At 48.6% G+C, this 22,512-nt stretch overlaps 1 protein-coding gene across 7 annotated transcripts in view; it reads left to right on the forward strand.

Annotated features, from left to right (window-relative positions):
• KCNAB2 (potassium voltage-gated channel subfamily A regulatory beta subunit 2) overlaps nucleotides 1-22,512 on the forward strand; it is a 109,214-nt gene that overhangs the window by 22,061 nt on the left and 64,641 nt on the right. For 3 of the 7 annotated variants that reach the window (XM_038746674.1, XM_038746677.1, XM_038746675.1), the window contains exons 2-3: nucleotides 2,977-3,106; nucleotides 7,320-7,361. In XM_038746674.1, coding sequence (XP_038602602.1) covers nucleotides 3,030-3,106; nucleotides 7,320-7,361 — 119 coding nt within the window. In that variant the 5' untranslated portion in view covers nucleotides 2,977-3,029. Of the gene's footprint in view, nucleotides 1-2,976; nucleotides 3,107-7,319; nucleotides 7,362-19,450; nucleotides 19,669-22,512 lie in introns of those variants that run through there. The other 4 variants (XM_038746678.1, XM_038746679.1, XM_038746670.1 and 1 more) reach the window with 2 other exon arrangements.

Below are 22,512 nucleotides of genomic sequence, written 5' to 3' on the forward strand. Positions count from 1 at the left end.
AGCAGTCTGGGACAATTGTCTTTATTTCTTCTCCCACCTAAGCATGTCTTCATGAGCCTCAGAATGGACATAACTGTCAAATGGCCTAGTAGCCTAATGGAAAGAGCGCAGATCTGGGAGACAGAGAAACTGGGTTTTAGTCCTGGCTCCACCACTTGCCTGCTGTGAGATCTTGGGCAAGTCACTTTGCTTCTGGGAAGCAGCGTGGCTTAGTGGATAAAGCACATGCCTAGGAGTAGGCTAGTGCTTTGCACATAGTAAGCACTTAACAAATGCCACCATTATTATTATTATGCTCCTTCTCTAGTGGAAAGAGAACAGGCCTGGGAGAGGACCTGGATTCTAATCCTGGCTCTCCCTGTTGCCTGCTGTGGGACCTTGGGGAAACCACTTAACTTTTCTGTGCCTCAGTTTCCTTCTGGGGAGTCAACATCTGTTCTCTCTCTCCTCTAGATTGGGAGCCCCAGGAGGGGCAGGGGCTATGTCCAACTGGTTATCTTTTACCTATTCCAGCATTTAGTATAGTGCTTGGCACATAGTAAAGGGCTCAGTGGAAAGAGCGCGGGCTTGGGAGTCAGAGGTCATGGGTTCGAATCCCGGCTCCGCCATTTGTCAGCTGTGTGACCTTGGGCAAGCCACTTAACTTCTCTGTGCCTCAGTTACCTCATGTGTCAAATGGGGATGAAGACTGTGAGCCCCACGCGGGACAACCTTATCACCTTGTATCCTCCCCAGTGCTTAGAACAGTGCTTTGCACATAGTAAGTATTCAACAAATACCATCATTATTGTTATTATTATTATTATTATTAGCCAGTTCCCCATCCCTACAGCCAGCCTGTGAGTAGTCAGAGGGGTGTAGTACTGGGCTTAACCACCAGTGGGCACCCAGTCCATATGGAACTAAGGAATGGGCACCTCAAGCAGTTTCTGTTGCAAGTGGTTCTTGCCTGGGCCTGAAAGGATTCTTTTAATTTCTTCAATCTGTACGCAGAGCACTGTACTAAACCTTTGGGAGAGTACAATGTAATAATAGACAGATTCCCTGCACACAATGAGCTTACAGTCCAGAGGGGAGGAGACAAACATTAGTATAAATAAATAAATTACAGATTTGTACATAAGTGCTGTGGGGCTGGGAAAGGGGAAAAACAAAGAGAGCAAGTCCAGGTGTGGCAGAAGGGAGTGGGAGAAGAGGAAAGGAGGGGCTTAGTCTTGGAAGACCTTTTGAAGGAGATGCATCCTCAATAAGGTTTTGAAGTGGGGGAGAGTAATTGTCTGTCAGATTTGACTAGGGAGGTTTTTCCAGGCTGGAGGCAGAATGTGGGCTGGGGATCAGTGGTGAGATAAGTGAGATATTTTCCCCTAAGGCCTCAAACAATTGGTTATCGGTCAGTGCCTTAATGTAGCTGGAAATAGGAGGCAACTTGGTCTAGTGGAGAAAGCATGGTGTTAGTTGTCAGGACAACCAAATTCTAATGCCTGTTCTGCCACTAGCCTGCTTGCAACCTTGGCCAAGTCACTTGCCTTCTGTGAGGCTCAGTTTCCTCATCTGTTAAATGAGGAAAAGAAACCTGCCCTCTTAGACAGTCATCTGATGAACCTGGATGAGATGGTATCTGATCTGATTATTGTAAATCTACCCCAGCGTGTAGCAAAATATTTAGTGCAAAGTGAGCACCTAATAAATAATAATAATAATAATGGTATTTATTAAGCGCTTACTATGTGCAAAGCACTGTTCTAAGCTCTGGGGAGGTTACAAGGTGATCAGGTTGTCCCACGGGGGGCTCACAGTCTTAATCCCCATTTTACAGATGAGGTAACTGAGGCTCAGAGAAGTGAAGTGACTTGCCCAAAGTCACACAGCTGACAATTGGTGGAGCCGGGATTTGAACCCCTGACCTCTGACTCCAAAGCCCGGGCTCTTTCCACTGAGCCACGCTGCTTCCCAATACCATAATAATAAATAAATAAATATAAATAAATAAATAATAATAAATATCATAATTGTTATTATTATGCCATTTAGCTTACTCTCTCTTAGGAAGGAGATGGTTCAGAAAGGGCCAACCAAGATGAACAGGGATGTGGAGCAGCTGAAAGATTGTGGCTCTTCAGTCTAAGAAGATGAAGGCCGAGAATAGCAATAACAAATAATGGCATTTGTTAGGCTCTTACTAAATGCCAAGCACTGTACTAAGCACTGAGGTAGGTACAAGATAATCAGGTTGGACATAGTCCCTGTCCCACATGGGGCTCACAGCCTAAATCAGAAAGAATAGGATTTAATCCCCATTTTACAGTTGAGGAAACTGAAATACAGAGAAGTGACTTGCCCAAGGTCACACAGCAGCAAGTGGCGGAGTGGAGATTAGAACCCAGGTCCTCTGATTCCCAAGTCTTACTGTGTGATAGGTACTGTACTAAGCACTGGAGTCGAGACAAGATAATCAGTTCCCTTTCCCACATGGGACTCACAGTCTGAGTATTGAATCTCCGTTTTACAACTGAGCTATCTGAGGTGCAGAGAAGTTAAGTGATTTTCCCAAGGACAAACAGCAGGCAGGAAGCAGAGCCATGATTAAAACTCAGGTCCTCTGACTCCCAGGCCTGTCCTTTTTCCACGAGGCCATGCTTTAACCACCTCAGCCTTGAATATGAAGATAGTGTCCTTGGTCCCTGGTATAGCCATCTTGTCTCTTGTAGACTGTAAATTCCCGAAGGGCAAGATCTGAGTCTACTCTGGGCTCCGCGTGGCTCCGCAAGACCGTGTACAATCAATCCACTGAGCACATGGGGAGGAAGCCAAGTTCAAAAAGCTTGGGTTCTGCAGTCATTCACTTTTAATCATTTACTTCCTGCACCAGACCCACTCATAATCCCAAAATCCTGGTGGGCTCGTGGGGTGCTTTAAAGAAAATATAGTCAAATGTCAAAACTTGATTGACACCTGGGTTTTGTCCCATTTTTCCAGGATTTCTCCAAGAATAAAAGAGAAAGTGTGGCTCGGCGGCTGAGGCTGGCTCCATGTATCCGGAATCTACCACGGGCTCCCCCGCACGGCTCTCCCTGCGTCAGACCGGCTCTCCGGGCATGATTTACAGGTGAGGCCCCCGCTCCCTTCCCCAAGTCTCTAAGGGCTGTCCCTCACTGCCCCAGGACAGAACTGTTTGCCCTCTAAGCTTCTGCGCCGGTTTGTATTGGACAACTTAGGTGATACCCACTTTTGGCACTTCCCTCAGACACTCCTTTGAAATGGCTGAGCACACACCGTTCGTGTATCTTCAGTCAGAGTTCTCAGAAGGTATCTTCAGTGCTGAAGAAAGACAAGCTCTCTGGGGCAATGACTTGTTAAAAAAGGGTGGACACTATGAACCAACCACTATGTTGCCAACTTGTACTTCCCAAGCACTTAGTACAGTGCTCTGCACACAGTAAGCGCTCAAATACGATTGAATGAATGACAGAACGGTAATTGAGTGGGTTTCTCAGGTAATGGGTTCCCTTTTGACCCCAATTCAACATGAAGGGAAGCCTCACCCTCAGTCCCTAATGAAGCATGCCCAGTGTAAGGCCCATCAGCCGTTGAGGCCAACCCCTTACAGCCCACCATTGAGGCCCACAACACGTTGCCCACCACTGAAGCCTACACCACGTGGTCCACTATTGAGGCCTGGATGGTGTTGAGTCTGCACCTCGTGGCCCACCATTGAGGCCTCATGTCCTGCCTCCAAGCCCTCTCCAGGAGAGTTGTTACTATACCTGTGTCACCCAGAATGACAGAAAGCAGTTCAGCCTTGCCATTCATTCATTCAATATTTATTGAGCACTTACTCTGTGCAGAGCACTGTACTAAATGCTTGGGAAGTACAAGTCGGCAGCATATAGAAACGGTCCCTACCCAACAACAGGCTCACAGTCTAGAAGGGGGAGGCAGACAACAAAACAAAACATGTAGACAGGTGTCAAAATCGTTAGAACAAATAGAATTAAAGCTATATGCACATCATTAACAAAATAAGGCTCCACCCCTCCTGCCCAACTGTGCAGCCACCTCAGGACCTTCCCAGCAGCCAGCCAGCCAGCATGGTATTAGCAGTGGGGTAGGGAGGGAAAGTTCATTCATTCATTCATTCAATCATTTATTGAGCATTTACTGTGTGAAGAGCACTGTATTAAGCACTTGGGAAGTACAAATCGGCAACATATAAAGACAGTCCCTACCCAACAACGGGCTCACAGTCTAGCAGGGGGAGACAGACAGCAAAACAAAACAAGTAGACAGGTGTCAATACCATCAGAATAAATAGAATTATAGTGTTATATACATCATTAATAAAATAAATAGAGTAATAAATAAGTACAAATATACACAAGTGCCGTGGGAAGGGGAAGGGGGTAGGGCTGGGGGGGGTCGAAGGGGAGGAGGAGGAGAGGAAAAGGGGGCTTAGTCTGGGAAGGCCTCCTGGAGGAGGTGAACTCTCAGTAGGGCTTTGAAGGGTGGAAGAGAGCTAGTTTGGCAGATGTGTGGAGGGAGGGCATTCCAGGCCAGAGGCAGGACGTGGGCCAGGGGTCGACATCAGGACAGGTGAGAATGAGGCACAGTGAGGAGGTTAGCAGCAGGAAAGTGGAGTGTGCGGGCTGGGTTGTACAAGGAGAGAAGGGAGGTGAGGTATGAGGGGGCAAGGTGATGGAGAGCCTTGAAGCTGAGAGTGAGGAGCTTTTGCTTGATTCGAAGGTTGACAGGCAACCACTGGAGATTTTTGAGGAGGGGAGTAACATGCCCAGAGTGTTTCTGTAGAAAGATAATCCGGGCAGCAGAGTGAAGTATAGACTGAAGCGGGGAGAGATATGAGCCTGGAGGGAGGGAGAGAACAGGGGTGGAGATGTAGATTTTGGTGTCATTAGCGTAGAGATGATAGTTGAAGCTGTGGGAGCGAATGAGTTCACCAAGGGAGTGAGTATAGATGGAGAACAGAAGGGGACCAAGAACTGACCCTTGAGGAACCCCTACAGTAAGGGGAAGTGGCAGGCCATACTCCCCGTGGCTGTTCCTGGATACTGGACTCATCTGTAGGCTGTAAACTCGTCATGGGCAGGGAACACGTTCGCTAATTTGATTATATTGTACTCTTCCAAGCTCTTAGTACATAGTTCTGCACAGTAGTAAGTGCTCAATAAATACATTGAATACCCTCCAAGACCAATCTGGAAGTACAAGTGAGGAAGATAAGCCATTCTCCTCCCCGACTCTTGCCTCTAGAAATCCAAACTAAGTTACCCATTCTCAATCCCAATTGTGTTAGGCTGAAAATGAGGCCTTGGATTTTGAAGCTGTTAGGAGGTGAAGAAATCGGCTCAGGTATTTTTTTGTTGATTCCTCTCAACCATTTTCCTGGTGTAGATCCAATACGTGAGTGTTGGACACTTCCCTGCACTTCACTCCCTGACTCTTTAAATCTCCCATTCGAAGTAGCAGAGTGATTCCTCCTTCTCATAAGAGCAAAGAAGAGTTCCATCATGCACCTCTTCTTGGTCTCCTTCTCTTTCACCTCCACTGACTCTTACTACAATGTTCTCTGCAGGAGCCAAAATTCCAGGAACCTCCTTACCCCTAATCTACCCCAAGTCCACCCCAAAGCCTGTCTGTGACCTGGCCCAACCTGACCGACCCTACCTTGCATATGCCCAGTGACAGCCTCGCACATGTTCAGAGAGGTGCCTGGTAGACAATCTGTATAGTCAGGTTGTTGGATAGACTCCTGTACGTGCACAAGTTCCTGAGCCATGAAAAGTCCCCCAGAGGGCCCAAGAAAAGCCATCCAAGCTCAGCCCAAGAGTAGATTTCCCTTCTGCTGCAGGTCCACATAGGCTTGGCTGGCTAAAGGGGCAACAACCAGCCCCACAGAAGGGGCAGAGTGCAAAGGACTCCTGGAGTCTTGGCCAAGAGGGAGGACACTGTCCAATGTCTGTTGGCACTTGAAATCCACATGTTTCTTCTAGTCCTCCAAGCCAGGGGCTTCTCAGCCCTGCAGAGCCCTATGGGCACCCAGCCTCCTCTGCATCTGAGGCAGAGAGGGGATTCCCAACCCAAGTTTAGCTTTGCTCTTGGGATCATGGGCAATTCAGAAATGTTGCTCTTGGGATCACGGACAGTTCAGAAATGTGGCATCGAAAAGCACTGACGAGGGGGCCTGGACCAGACTGAATTTCAAGGGGAAAGCAGAGCAGGCTGGGACACTGGGAAGGTCTGAAATAATCAAGGCAAAGGCCAGAGTGCGTTCATTGTCTCTTGCAGCCTGCTGCGAGCCATGAGAGAGCAGATCACCCAGTTCTGGAATGCGGGAGGTCCCACGTTATGGATAAACCCCGCGAGAATGAAAATTCTCACCATAGCTCGCACATATTCACACAACTATTTCTTCTAACACCACATCACGCTCTCTCCAGCAAGATGAGCATTGTCAGAAGAATCAATCAATCGTATTTATTGAGCGTTTACTGTGTGCAGAGCACTGTACTAAGCGCTTGGGAAGTACAAGTTGGCAACATATAGAGACAGTCCCTACCCAACAGTGGGCTCACAGTCTAAAAGGGGGAGACAGAGAATAAAACCAAACATACTAACAAAATAAAATAAATAGAATAGATATGTACAAGTAAAATAAATAAATAAATAGAGTAATAAATATGTACAAACATATATACATATGTGGGGAAGGGAAGGAGGTAAGATGGGGGGGGATGGAGAGGGGGGCGAGGGGGAGAGGAAGGAAGGGGCTCACCTAGCTCCCCAACAGTGTTCAGTCCGAAATGCAAAGTGAAAACACAGCTTCTGGAAAAGCTGGGTGAGCCTTTCCTTCCTCAAAGCATGAGAAAAATTGGCATAGCGAGATTGGATTTAAAATCCTCTCTTGCCTTTCACCTTCTCATTTTAGGTGACTTTAGCCTTTGGCTGCTTGCTGAGGCTGAAGGAACAGGTTTCAGCTGTAACTACATCTCACGCTGGGGGAAGCTACTGTGGAGCTTTTAACTGTCCTTCAGAGAGAAACTCGAGTACATTTAAAAGACCCTATTTAATGGCAGAGATGAAAACTAAAGGAGCCCAAAGAACCTTGTATACTAGTGATATGATTTTAGTGTCTGGCGCATCCCAGTTGTTAATGTGATTTGTGGACTCTTTTCTTTCTTTCCCTCTTTCCTTTTCTTTCGCTGTCCCTTTCCTCCCTCCCCCCCCCCCCCCCCACCGATGCCCACTCCCTCTCTTCCTCTCTCCTTTTTTCTCTCTCTTTCTCTTCTTTCCCTTGCTGTCGGAAGCGCTCGGTACGGGAGTCCCAAACGTCAGCTCCAGTTTTACAGGTAATGGCAACCTTTTATTTCTCCTAAAATGTAGCTAGAAGAGGTGTGACGGGAGGGGCGGGAGAGGAAGTGAGGGAAGGATGGATTCGTCCAAAGGAAACCAGAGTTGTATCTACGCCGCAATTGACAGGAAGGTCGTGAATGATTCAGAGAGGGCGTGTCAGTTTTCCATGGGAGAGAACAATGACGGAAACCTTCTCGAATGGCCAGGGTATCTGTTGGGCCTGCTTTTGGGAGCAAACCTGGTGTGGTTTTAAAGCCAAGCCACCTGAATTGTCAAAAATACCACGGACTTTGTATTTCCACAAAATTGGGTCAGGTCAAACAATGTCACCTCACAGCTGAGTTTTCTGCTCGGTGTGCCTTCCCCCAGGGCTAATGAACTACCAGCTTGGGATGGGGTTGTGTCTTGGGCGGGGGTCACGGCCCCTGCTTCATTCCTGGTTTTCTGGGTTTGTGGTTCAGTGACTCTTTTTCCAGGCTCACATAGACTGAACTCAGGCTGTTGGAGTCCTAGTGTTTCGAATGTATTCATTTTCTTTGTATGGCAAGGAACCGTTGATAGTGAGCCTGGGAAATATGCTAATCCCTGAAGATTTGGTGCAACAGTGCAGCCTATAAAGCTAATAAATAAACAACCACTCTCTCCTGGGGTGAGATCTATGGGCCTAAACCCACCAAGTGCAGTGAGGCTAGGAAAGCCCTGGAGCCCCAAACTGGCCAGGACTGTGCCTTCCTAAGCCGAGGTATCAATCCCCTATGTGTGGTTGCAACATGAAATCATTAGAAAAGTGTTTCTTACTTCAGTTCGGTGCCCTCTATCTCCATATATGAGATCTGGAGATGATTCCTTAATTTTCCAGCTGTTCAGCCTAATTCTCTCCCCTTCCATGCAAATCCAACACTCTATACAAGGAGCTATCTAATAGAAAAAGAGCCAAAAGCCAACTGTCTAAACATGTCTGGCCAACTCTGGTAGTTCAAACAAAAGCTTGGTTATCCAGATCACAGCAGAAGAGGTCTCCACTCAGGGCAGCCAAATCCATAATTTTTTCCAGATCACAGCGGAAGAGGTCTCCACTCAGGGCAGCCAAATCCACAATTTTTCAGTGAGTTAAACACTGGTGTCCTTCATTACCAGGACTGGGTTCAAATATTTGGACCCCCTGAGGTGGGGAAAATTTTGCGGCCTCCTTCCCCATCTGTCTAACACTCGGAAGCATGGACCAGGCAGTGTAACCTGATAATATTGGTAGTATTTGTTAAGCGCTTAACTGTGTGTTCCTCTAGACTGTAGGCTTCGTTGTGGGCAGGGAACGTATCCTCCAACTTTGCTATATTGTACTCTTCCAAGTGCTTAGTACGGTGCTGTTCACACAGGAAGCACTCAAAAAATACCTTTAATTGATGTGTTATGCACTGAAATGAGCACTGGGGAAGATACAAGATAATCAGGCCTTGTCATGTCAACCCAAACCTAGGGCATTTCTGTAGATTGGCCTCTGGCCCCCAGCCCATTGCTCTAGGACCACTTTGTTCCATTTCCAGGCCCCTTTTTGTAAAGGCTCCATTACCAACTTAGATGGTCCAATTTTTAACTGTGGCCAGCCCCTGGGGGTGCATCCTGAGGCAGTAGCCGCACTTGCTTACAGCCTGGAGTTGGTCCTGTGCCTGGCCTTCCTTGCAGTTATTTTTCATAAATGCCTTCATATTTTATCTGTACATTGTTCACAGGCTCCGTTCCCACCCCTCTTAATTGTATATATTTCTTTGATATTTCGATGACTTCTTAAATGCTTTGAAATGTTATGGTTTGTTATTTTTATGGCATTTGTTGAGCACTTACTTTGTGCCAGGCAGTGTAGTAAGCGCTGAGGTAGATATAAGCAAATCTGGTTGGGCACAGTCCGTGTCCCACATGGGACTCACAGTCTTAATCCCCATTTTACAGATTAGGTAACCGGGGTTCAGAAAAGTAAAGTGACTTACCCAAGTTTACATAGCAGACAAGTGGTCCGTCCATGGAGGCCACTGGTGGTCAGTGTTTTCAGCTCAGCGGGGAATTCTTTCAGAGCTGCAGACTCCAGAGGCTCACTTTTGGAGGCCCATGGCTATATGAACACCTCTGCATACTCTTTCTCGGAGCCTGGCATCTGGCTCCAGGGTGAAATTGACCTGCTCAGTTTCTCAAGTCTGCATTCCTGACACTGAGGGGCATTTGGGGAGGGTGGGCAGCTCTGCCCAGAGCTCCCACCCTGCAGGGGCTAAGCAAAATCACTTCAGCCCACAAGAAGTCGAAGCTGCTGGCCACACAGGTCTGCCTAGGCTCTCAGCCGTGACTCTGCCATCTTAAGAGTAAACCGTGCCAGGGTGCAGAACGAAACTGCACATTCACAAGCTTTTAGGGAAAGAGAGGCTCTTGAATAATTTAGCCTCCTGTTTTCTAAGATGAAGACGTTCTCATAGAACTAATGGATTTGCTGCTACCAAACTTTACTCTAGAGGGACCTGACTTATTCACCAATTGCTTCTGACATTTGGGAGTGACACTCCCCGAATGGAAAAAAATATCACCGCCCAGGATCTTTATAGGCTCGGGTGAACTCCTAATAAACGACACTTTTGTCTTTTTTAATGAGCAAGAGGCCAGCAAGGCAGGTGAGTATCTACTTTGGCTGTACGAGGGGAAGTTGCAAGTGCTTTTTCAGTCGAGGAAGCAGGTGGCAGTTGGGTGGAATCATTCAGAGAGTGATGTCTCGCCATATCTTGAATTTGGGGGGATGGAGGGGGTAGGAAGCCTCACCTCCTGCATGGGGTTTCTGCTTTAGGAAAATGTTGATTTTGAAAGGATGCTAGAGTGAAGAGTGGTATTTAGGAGGGCTCCGGGTGAGTAGAACTAGGTTGGAACGTATGTCTCTCTGGGTGGATCTCCACACAAGAACCCCCAGGCTGTTATATTCCTCTTGTCTCCCCATCTTGGGAACATTAATGTTTAGCATTCCTCTTGATTTGGATTCAGAACGGGTTGATGATAGGTGAGGAAGAACTCATTCAGGGAAGTGGCCTTCCTGAATGGAAATGGGTTGGCGAGACCCTGTTTGTGCCTGAAGGAATCTGGATGCCCCTTCCTCCCACCCCACCCTTGTTTGGCTGATTGCTTCCTCTCCCTCTTCTCCTTAACAAAAGCAGTTTGCTCCCGGTACTACTCCAAGGCTGTGCCTTGTAGAGCTGATTCCCGCCCGCCCCCCCCCCCCCCCCCCCCCCCCTTCAAGTGGCCCCGTTCCGTTGCTTCGTCTGCTTTAAATAACTTTTGCTTTCAAATATCGCACAGGGATTGCTGCCTCTTCCCACCTCCCTCATTCATATCGCATTTCCAGCCCCGAAAACTTCTTTTCCCTTAAGCTATAGGTGCTGGGTGCAGGTTTCTGCATGCTGGGTGTCTCTCTTCTTCATTATCGGGGCGTGTGGTTGTTTTGTATTGCCAGGAAGAGAGGGGTGTTTCCTTGGTTCAATTTTCCATGCTCCTGCTGTTATCTTAGATGAATCCCCCAGGAGTCCCGTCCCCAACAAGAATAGACTTTGAAGAAGCAGCCTCAGCAGTGGGAAGGACACTGTAGGGGGGAAGTGGTTTGCAAATCAGTGTGTCGGGGAGGAGGTATATACATCCCCAGGTGGTGGTTTTGGTTGCTGACAGGAGCTGAGGTCATGGGGTACCGGATCAGAGCCCCAGAAAGAAGGTCCAAGACAGGCCACCCTGAGATGAGATGTAGCAGAAGCAGTTTGGACCATTTGGGTCTCCATCCCCACAGGCAGTGTTGGAGAAAAGGGAGTCATTCAAGGCCTTGACTGGCCTAGCGAGAGCTGGTTAAGCCATAACAGTGTCCTGACTTCAGCCTGTTGTTCAAGAAAATGAGTCAGGAGGTAAGGGTGATGGGTCAGTGTTGATGGCGTGCTGGGAGTCCTGCGGTTCCCAGGGCACTGGTGATAGGAATTAGCACTAGGGCTTTGCCAGGTCTTTCACAGGTCAGCCCTCTGCTCAAAGTACCAGACCCGTGGAACTCACTTGGGACCCCCTTTGTTATCAGACTCAGTTTCCAAAAAACCTACTCTCGCCTCTGCCCTGCCCTACACACACAAACACGCACAGACACACACACATTCATTCTCTGTCTCTCTCTCTCTCTCTCTCTCTCTCTCTCGTAAACATTTTGGCCATTCTAATAACTCTACGTCTTTATTTCTCTCCTTTCCCATACATCTTATATCAGAGGAGCAGCGTGACTCAGAGGAAAGAGCACGGGCTTTGGAGTCAGAGGTCATGGGTTCAAATCCCAGCTCTGCCAGTTGCCAGCTGTGTGACTTTGCACAAGTCACTTAACTTCTCTGTGCCTCAGTGACCTCATCTGTAAATGGGGATTAAGACTGTGAGCAACCCGTGGGGCAACCTGATCACCTTGTAACCACCCCAGCGCTTAGAACAGTGCTTTGCACATAGTAAGCACTTAATAAATTCTGTCATTATTATTATTATCCTGCTCCATAGTACTCCCATTCCTCCCCCAAGTACACACACACACAGTCACAGTCACCCATGCCAGCCACCCTCCCTTTCACCCCAAAATGAGGCTTCAGCTTGGGCATTGCTCTGCTTCTCTATGGTCTCTTCTAGAGGCAATCTTTGTTTCTGGTCCCCTGAGGAGGGTAGAAGGATGGGTTAGTTAGCCCCCTGCCACTCAGACCCATGGTTCAGGTTTCCACTCTGGGTCAGAAAGGTTGGGCAGAGCAGATCCTGTAGAAAGTGCCTTTAGGAACAGCCTTTGCCCCAACACCATGAAGTGTTCCTGGGACTGCATTTACCTCCTCCTAACCCCTCTTATCTAACTGCTAGGGTTCCCAGAGTAGCCCAAAATTTTAGCCCCTCTCCCTAATCCTTTGCCTACAAGTCACCACTGAAAAAGAATGCATTCTTTCCCAGAAATATTTTGTATTGATTTCCAGAGGACTACTTTGCTTTCAAGAGACTGGTTCTAAGTTACTTTGCATGAGGCATGATTTGTACCCTCACAGTTAGATTTCTGAGACAGAGTGTCAAAGGAATACTACCACCCAGCAGGAAGGGTGATGGGCAACCCCTCTGTCCCACCCTTCCCCCTTAGGAGGAGCTGATTTGGCATTCCCCCATCTGCTGCCCCTAGCAAAGACTGACAGGCACCCCCTTCGCCTCCCAACCCCACCAGCAAAGCCAGGCTGACTTCCCACCCATCCCCAGTAAAGCCCAGTGGACTTTCCCCAAGGGTCTGTGGCCTAAAACCAAATTGTTTCCCCTGCCACTGGGAGATCTGATTTCCCAGCCAGCTGAGTTGAGAAGTGAGTTGCCGAATCTCCTAGGAGGGCTGTTCGAGACTTATGGGGATTGGAGGAGGCCACTGACCAGCTGGTCCACCCAGGGATGACACTCAGTGGCCACACGCAGGATGTGTTCTCCTTAATCAGACTCCTCCGCTTCAGAGCTATGGGTTCCCCTGTGTGAATTCCAAGGGCCCATGGAGATTTGTCCCTAGGAGCCCCTCCCCATCACCTCTGTTGCCCGGAAAGAGCTTGACTCCGTCCAGCCTCTTCCCTCCGCCCCGCCTTTTCTCTTGGGGAAGATAAAATCTGTTATCTCACACTGCTGGGAAGTACGAAATCCTAGGCCAAGCTCTCCATTTCTCCAACGTGCTCTGTTCCAACCCCTCCTTTCTCCAGGGCCACCATCTCCATCTGATCAATGTACCAACCCTCTCCTCCACGCCCCTCCCTTCCCCTGCCTCACCACTGCCAACGCCAATCTAAACTCCAATTTGCGCCTGGAAGGGTCCGGTGCTGGCGGTTTGGCAGTAGGGCTGTGTATGTGTTTTGGGGCAGGATGTGAAGCCCCCCCGGGACAGGGCCCATTCTCCCAGAGAGGAACAGCGCCCTGGTGATCAGCACCCTAGTGGCAGGAGGGAAGGGAAGGGGAGCTGCACCTCCAGAACCCCCCAAATCTGACCTGGAGAGAAAAGTTGAGGCAGATGGGGCAGCATTGCCAGCCCAGCTTCAGGGGGAGTGGACCCAGCCTTTCCAAGAAAGTACCATCTGCATTCACGGCAGCAGAGTCCACCTCCTCCTGCAGTGAATCCCTGTCTGGTTCTTCCCAAGCCTCTCTGACTGGCCGTGCCCCCAATTTAAGAGTAATAATATGAATAATTGTAGCATTTGTTAAGTGCTTCTTATATGGCAGGCACTGTGCTAAATTCTGGGTTAGATTCAGGCAAATAGGTTTAGATTCAGTCCTTGTCCCACATGGGACTCATGGTCTTAATCCCCATTTTACAGATGAGATAACTGAGGCGTAAGGAACTGAAATGACCTGCCCAGGGTCACCCAGCAGAAAAGTGGCAGAGGCAGGATTAGAACCCAGATCCTCTGACTCCCAGGCCCAGGCTTTATCCATTAGGCCACGCTGCTTAGATGCCGATTGGTTGCTTGGTCACATCCACACTCATTTCTTTCAGGGGGAAGCTACAGGGGGACATCAGGTCCAGAGCCCCCACCCCACCCAGAAGAGCTCCTATAGTCACTCGACCAATCTGTAGCATTCTTTGATTACCAACTGGGTGCAGAGCACTTGGGAGAGAGTGCCTTAGAAGTAGAAAACCTCATCCCTCCCTCAAGAACCTTATAATCTAGCAGGAGTCACAGACCAAATTCACAGAGAGAAGTTTAAAGAGAATGGAAAGAAGGATTAGGTGAGAAGTGTTTAAACCAATGAGTATATAAATCGAGGTGCACTTAAGTGCTACAGGCAACTGTGAGGGGATGAGGGCCGAGTGAATGGGTGGGTGGGGAGAAGAAAGTGAATCAGGGAAGGCCTCCAATATGGCTTAGTGGATGTAGCAGGGGGCTAGGAGTCAGAAGGACCTGGCTCCGCCACATCTGCTGTGTGACTTTGGGTGTGTCATGTCACTTCTCTTGGCCTCAGTAACCTCATCTGTAAATGAGGATGAAGACAGTAAGCCCCATGTGGGACAGGGACTATGTCCAACCTGATTTACTTGTATCTACCCCTGTGCTTAGAACAGTGCTTGGCACATAATAAGCACTTAGTAAGTACCATAATTATTATTAATTATTACTAGAAGGGCTTTGAAGATGGGAAGAGTTGTGGTCCAAAGCATTTGAAGGGGAGGGAACTTCCTGAATAGACAATCCCCAACAAAATGCTACTTTCCAGGCAGGCGCCTTGAGATGAGCTACCCTGTACCATCTGTGCACCTGATTCCACTCCTCCTTCCCAGATGGCCAATCAATCATTGGTATCAATTGAGCGCTTACTATGTGCAGAGCACTGGACTAAATGCTTGCAAGAGTACAATACAACAGAGTTGGCAGACCCGCTCCCTGCCCACAACCATTTTACAGTCTAGAGGGGGAGACAGGCATTAATATGAATAAATAATTGATAATATATTATTTAAAGATATGTGCATAAGTGCTGTCAGGCGGTGGGTGGGGTGAATATCAAATGCTCAAAGGTCCCAGATCCAAATGCATAGACGAAGCAGAAGGGAGGGGGATTTGGGGAAAAGAGGGCATAATCCAGGAGGGCCTCTTGGAGGAGATGTGGTCCAGCAGCCCAAAGCTCCCAGGGACAGGGCAGACACCTGAGGGGTCCCCTGCAGGAGAGTGGCAGTGGTCTGCTCCAGGAAAGTTGTAGTAGTTTGCTGCTTGAGAGTTGTTTCAGGCCTGCATTGATTGCAAAGCCAATGATGTGGCCCCAATCATTTCTGTCTTTGCAGAGGAACAACTTAGCTTTGTGCAAAGATTGCAGTGAGCCTCTGCTCAGAGAGCACTTGCCCCAGGAAGGTAGCTTCAGAAGGCTGAGGCCCTCCAGGGAGACAGGCTCTCCCAAGGCAGAAAAGCGGGCAGCCCCCCAAGGCCATTCGAGCCCCATTTCCCAGAAAGAATCTGATTTATTCTAGGAGCCCCTGGGCGAGCACAGACGCTTGAGCTACAAGACACACTGAGCGTTGATGATGATGTTGATGGTATTTGTTAAGCTCTATATGTCAGCACCGTTCTAAGCACTGAGGTAGATACAAGCTAATTGGGTAGAACAGAGCCCCTGTCCTACATAGGGTTCACAGTCTTAATCCCCATTTTACAGATGGGGAAACTGAGGCACAGAGAAGTGACGTGACTTGCCCAAGGTCACGCAGAAGACAAGAGGCGGAGCAGGGATTAGAACCTTTGTCCTTCTGACTCCCAGGTCCATGCTCTATCCACTAGACCATAATGATAATAATAATAACAATAATAATAATAATAATGGCATTTATTAAGCGCTTACTATGTGCAAAGCACTGTTCTAAGCGCTGGGGAGGTTACAAGGTGATCAGGTTGTCCCACAGGGGGCTCACAGTCTTAATCCCCATTTCACAGATGAGGTAACTGAGGCCCAGAGAAGTGAAGTGACTTGCCCAAAGTCACACAGCTGACAATTGGCAGAGCAGGGATTTGAACCCATGACCTTTGACTCCAAAGCCCGTGCTCTTTCCACTGAGCCATGCTGCTTCTGCTTCATTTCTGAGAGGGCTTTCATAGGGGACTTTGCCGTGGTTCCATCGCCACTTCCAAGGCTGGAATCCGGAGTCCTGCCCTCACAGGGCAATCCCAGGCAGATGAGATGGTGTCCTCACCCTGTTCCTGGGTTGAGGAAGAGGCTTGGAACAGCTAGATTAGCTGTCTTATAGCAGGAAAGTGCTTAGTGCTTAGTACAGTGCTCTGCACACAGTAAGCGCTCAATAAATACAATTGAATGAATGAAAGGAAAAGAGGGCAGAGTCCATTGTTCATTTCCCCACTCCGATCCTTTGGTAACTGAACTTGAGCTAATGCTTCTCCTATTAAAGGGACTTCTGGTGCTACCCTCAGCTTGTCTACTGTAAGGCTTGGACAGCAGGGGCCTGTTAGGGCAAGTCTGGGGTCGCTTCCCCCAGGTGGCCATCCCAGCCATGTTTCTGGTGAGCCAGAATTGGAGGCTTGTTGGAGTCGGGGTTTGCTACTAAAATATTTTTTAATGGTATTTCCAACCCAATTACATTGGATCTACCCCAGAGCTTAGTACAGTGCCTGACACATAGTAACAAATACCACAATTATTATCATTATTATTATTGTTAAGTGTTTACTATGTGCCAGACACTGTACTAACTTATGGGTAGATACGAGGTAATCAGGTTGGACAGAGTCCCTGCTTCACATGGAGTTCACAGTCGTAATCCTCATTTTACAGATGGGGTAACTGAAGCCCAAAGAAGTGAGGTGACTTGTCCAAAGTCACACAGTAGACAAGTGGCAGAGCCGGGTTTAGAGCCCTGGTCTTTTTGACTCCCAGGCCTGTGCTCTATCCACTAGGTCATGCTGCTTCTCACTAAACTCACTCAATTCTGTGGCAGTGGTGCCACAGAAATTCTGCCCTAGCTGAAAGCCTCAGCCAGGCCTACTGGGAGCAGTCACCAACCACCCATACCAGGCCTCTGGGAGAGGCAAGTAACACCCCCTGCACCTATGCTCTGTGAGCTGGGGCAGGGAAAAGGCCTCTTCTTTGGCTCTGATCCCGATTTGGCTTGGAGTCTGTTTCCTAGGACTTTGAACTGCCTATCTAATGAGCCTGACACTACATTAAATTGTAAATTTAGGGGGCAGGAATCAAGTCCACTAATTCTGTTGTTCTCTCCCAAGTCCTTAGTGCTTTTGCATACAGTGGGAATCCAAAAACCACTGTTGACCATTGAATTCATTTAAGCTTAACGGGAATCCTGCAGAAAACTAATCATGGTATGGAAATCTGTGGCTCTCCAGCCTGGGAGGACTGCGCTTTTGTTTTTGAGAGATGATCTTTCAAGGATGTTGAGAGCTGGGAGCTGTGACCTGTGTCTCAAGGAGTAAAGAGTAGTACCTTGAACTTTGAGCCCAGCTCCTCTCTCTAGGGTCAGCTGCATGTGCTGCAAAGGGCCAAAAAATACCCAGCCTAAGGCCAAAGCTGTTTCCCACCCAACCTCTGGCCAACTGTGTCCTCTTGTAGAACAGGAAAAAGCTAGTTAGCAAAGCTTCTACTTTCCAGCAGACTCCAAGAAGCAGCTTGGCCTAGTGGAAAGAGCATGGGCCTAGGTGTCAGAGGACCTGGGTTCTAATCTCAACTCTGGCCCTTGTCTGCTCTGTGACTTTAGGCAAGTCACTTCACTTCTCTGTGCCTCAGTTACCTCATCTGTAAAATGGGGATTAAGACAAAAGAGACTGAGACCATGAGCCCTATGTGGGACATGGACTGTGTCCAACCTGATTAGATTGTGTCTACCCCAGCACTTAGTACAGTGCCTGCCACATAGTAAGCACATAACCAATACCATGAAGAAAAGAACCAGAACCAATGGAATTAATTAGAGGAAATAGGATAAGAGCCAGACTGCACGGGGAAAAGGCCTATCTGAGATGGTAAGATATAGTTCCATAATAATGATGGCGGTGTTTATTAAGCAGTCACTGATGTGCCAAGCACTGTACAAAGTGCTGGGGTAGATACAAGATGATCAGATGAAACACAGTCTGTTTCCCACATGGGGCTCATAATCTAAGTGGGAGGGAGAATAGGTAGTGAGTCCCCATTTTACAGATGAGGAAACAGGCACAGAAAAGTGAAGTGAGCAGCCCAAGGTCACACAGCAGGCAAGGGGCAGAACCAGGCTTAGAATACAATTAATGATAATAATAATAATAATAATAATAATAATAATGGCATTTGTTAAGCACTTACTATGTGCAAAGCATTGTTCTAAGCTCTGGGGAGGATACAAGGTGATCAGGTTGTCCCACCTGGGGCTCACAGTCTTCATTCCCATTTTACAGATGAGGGAACTGAGGCACAGAGAAGTTAAGTGACTTGCCCAAAGTCACACAGCTGACAAGCGGTGGAGCTGGGAGTCGAACCCACGACCTCTGGCTCCCAAGCCCGGGCTCTTTCCACTGAGCCACACTGCTTCTCTGAGTCCCTCTGAGTCCCAGGCCCACGTTCTTTCCACTAGGCCACTCTGCTTCCTATTTGTACCTGGAGAGAGGCGGCATCGCCTAGTAGAAAGAGCATGGGACAGGGAGTTGGGGGATCCAGGTTCTGGTCCCATCTCTGACCCTGGCCTGCTGGGTTAAGTGACCTTGGGCAAGTCACTTAAAATACCTGGGACTGAGTCTCCTATCACCCAAAGATCATAAAATGAGAAAAGTGACGTGAAAGCTCATTCAAAAAATAAAGGCTCTCAACACCTACAAGGGATGAATTCCATAGTCTAGTACAGTGCCTTAGTTAATCCATCCTCAGTCCCAACTAGCTCCGGACCACCGACTTTTTTCTGGACAGTTTCAAATTGGGGAGCTGAAAAACTTGGACATCTCACAATGTCGGCGGCAAAAGGTTCACCGCCAGCACAGTTGGGCTCAGACAGTTTCCGTAGCAGAGACAGTGACCTCCATCTCCCGCCCTGACTGGCGTCCCCAGGGCAGCGCAAGCTTTCTACCTATGAAAATTCCTTTACCTGCCTGACGCTCTGAGCCAACCCAGAAACCCAGTGCGAGCCACCAGCAGGTCCCCAGCGCCCGTCCCTATTTGGAAGCCAACGTGGCTTCCATCCTTCTGAAGAACTGAGCTGCTGCGCCTGGCACCCCGCATGCCCCCCACACCCATGATTTAATCGGGACACCTGAGTTGCGCTTGATTGCAGCCTCCCAGAGCCCAGCTTTCGCTTTCTCCCTCCACTTGGGCCCAGCGGAGGAGTCCGAGGGAGTCCAACGAGTCATTCCCAAAGGCAGACTCGACCGGCGGGAGGTGGACAAGGAGCCGGTCATCCGTGGTGGGTGGATGAGCCCCTGGGGAAGCTGCCTCCTAAGGAAGGGTCCCCGCCCACGACTCTCTGCCACCTTGAACAGCCAGCGGTTGGGGAGGTCGATATTTTCCGTGGTCGATCTTCAGCCGGCGCTTTGCCTCTGAATGCCCCAGCTCCCCCGGGCCAGGTGGCATCATGCTGTCCATGACGTACAGCGACAGTTTGAGGAGCGTAAGCAGTAGGTGCCACTCGGACTGGGCCCTGCAGCCTGTCCGCCAGACCGATGTGGTGGAGCTGCAGCGGATGCGCGAGGTGCGGGTGGCCGCCCAGGCCAGGAACATGGAGGACTTCCTCCGCATGCACGGGCTCTCCCTGGACAACTGCACCTCTAGGAGGACCGGCATGAAGTATCGGTAAGGGGCACATTTCCCCCTGGGCGGTGGGGGTGTGGGTAGGGAGAGAGGGGTGAGGCTGGGCCAAAATTGGGGGGGCGGAAGGTTACGGGGGGTGGTCAGGGCGCCTTGAAGGCAGCCCACGTTGGTCTCACATCCCCAGAGCCTCAATTGGAAGCAGGCGAGTGTCTGCACAAGTCAGGTGGGATCTAGTGGGAAAATTGTGGTGTGGGGAGTGGACAGTCTCATGTCCTAGACCCTGCTGTGCCACCTCACTGTGATGCGACTTCGGGCGAGTGCCTTAACCTCTCTGGCCCTCCTTTTCTCATCTGGAGAATGGGGAGAATAATTTCTGACCCTCTTGCCAAGTATGGAGGAGGAGCAAATAAGATCATTGCCATAAACATATTTTGGTGGGAGGGAGGTTTAGTTGCTTAAAAAAATGTATTTTCATGAATGAATGGTGTTTCTAAATGATGTACCTTTTTTTGTTTTCTGTTGCACTAGTAACCTTTATTTTCCTCTGCTCTTGCAAGTGCAAGGAAAACAAAGTTCTTACTGACAAATTTTGGGGTACAAGTGGCTCCCTCACCAGCAGGTTTGAATGCCTTTTGGATAGAAAGACAGGGCTGGGTTGTGGATGGCAAGCTGGGTTTCAACTCCTTTGTGTACAGTGTCTATTGGCATATAATATTCTGCTGCCATAACACTGGAGACCAGATCAGCTCTGCTCTCTGCCCAGAGGTTCTTGAAAAATGTCCTCATAGCCATATCCTCAATGTATCTTCTCTCTAGACTATAAGCTCCTTGCTGGTAAAGAATCTGTCTACCAATGCTGAGCAGCAGTGTGGCCTAGTGGAAAGAGCACGGACCGGGGAGTCAGAGGACCTGGGTTCTAATCCCAGTTCTGGCAGTTGCTTGCTTTGTGACCTCAGGAAAGCCACCTAACTTCTCTGTGCCTCAGTTTCAACTGTGAAATGGGGATAACCATTCTCCTACTTAAACTGTGAACTCCATGTGTGACAGGGACTGTATTCGACCTAATCAACTTGTATCTGCCCCAGCACTTAGAACAGTGTTTGACACATAGTAAGCACTTATGCAAAGCCCACATGGCTCTTTGAGAAGTACACATTGGGGTTGGGGCCAATATTTTCCATAACTTAGGAGTCCTAGGCTGGAATGACTTAACTGTTGGTACAAAGTCTCAATATAAATTAGCTGAAGACTTTACTCTGTAATTCGGTGGGATAACATGAACAGGCCTGGGAGTCAAAAGCACGTGGGTTCTAACCCCAGCTCCACCGCTCGTCTGCTGTGGGACCTTGAGCAAGTCACTTCACTTCTCTGTGCCTCAGTTCCCTCGTCTGTAAAGTGGGTATTGAGACTGTGAGCCCCACGTGGGACAGGGACTGTGTCCAACCTGATTTGCTGGTATGCATCCCAACACTTAATACAGTGCCTGGCACATAGTAAGCACTTAACAAATACCACAATTATCATTATTATTATTCCTTCTGGGTGCCTCGGTTAAAATAGGGATCTGTAAAATAGGGATGAAAACTGTGAGCCCCATGTGGGACAGGGACTGTGTCCAACCAGATTAGCTTGTATCTACCCCAGCACTTAGAACAGTGCTTGACACATAGTAAGTACTTAACAAATCCTATCATTATTATTATTACTATTATCTGGACCAAAGCATTGTTAATATCTAGGGAACAAAAGACGGATCTCTTTTTTGACCGCAGTCATTGTTATGGAAAGTGGTGTCTGACAGGCAGGCCCAGAATTGTTGGCCCCAGGTGGTAGATGGGAAGCAGCATGGCCTAGTGGATAGAGCATAGGCCTGGGAGTCCAAATATCATGGGTTCTAATTCTGGCTCCACCACTTGTCTGCTGTGTGACCTCGGGCAAGTCACTTAACTATTGTGCCTCAGTTCCCTCATCTGTAAATTGGGGATTAAGTCTGTGAGCTCTGTGTGGGACAGGGACTCTGTCCAACCCTATTATCTTGTATCTACCTCAGTGCTTAGAAGAGTGCTCGGCACATAGTAAGTACTTAAAAATACCATTATTATTATTATTTGGGAGAGCCAAAGTCTTCAGCGCTTAGAACAGTGCTTTGCACATAGTAAGCGCTTAATAAATGCCATCATTATTTTATTTATTTGGGACCTCAGGGTGAGGCCAGATTCCAGGGGGTGCAGGATCAGCACCTGGGACAGAACGCCCAGCCTCCTGGCTGCTTTACCCACCTAAAGCCATGGGAAACTTTGGGTGCAGTTGGTGAATTCTGGCCAGTGAGTTTTGAGCTCTTTTTATGTCCTGCTCTTGAGGAAATGTGCCTTTTGTGTCATGTTCTCATGGCCCCACTAGCATTCTTATGCCCATGGCCTCCTACCAGAAGGGAGACTTTCGAGCGGTCATCCATCCTCCACTGGTCTGAAATGTAAAACGCGGGACCAGAGTATACAGTGTCCAGAGCACTGACATGAGCATGAGGAAGGTTCTGTGGACCTTGATACAGATGTGGTCCCTGGCACCCAGGAAGCTTCCAGTCTAAAGGGAGGAGAGAGAGAGAGAGAGAGACAGAGAGAGAGAGACAGAGAGAGAACAAGCTAAAATAAGCAAATTAAAAATAGCAGCAGTGAAAATAACAGTTCACTGATGGTGAGCTGTTTCCACAGCTCTAAGCAGGGCTAAGCCTTCTGATCCTTCTGAAGGTTGAATCCTCAGGCAGGAAGCTAGAGGAAGCCGTAACCATTAAGCCTCCATGATTACTAGCTATACATTTTCCTTACCTCTCTCTTTTGGAGGAAGAATTTTGGGCTGTAAAGGAGGATTGAAAATAGAGGCAACCAA

Source organism: Tachyglossus aculeatus, chromosome 5 (assembly GCF_015852505.1).
Source record: "Tachyglossus aculeatus isolate mTacAcu1 chromosome 5, mTacAcu1.pri, whole genome shotgun sequence".
NCBI classification, from domain to species: Eukaryota; Metazoa; Chordata; class Mammalia; order Monotremata; family Tachyglossidae; genus Tachyglossus; species Tachyglossus aculeatus.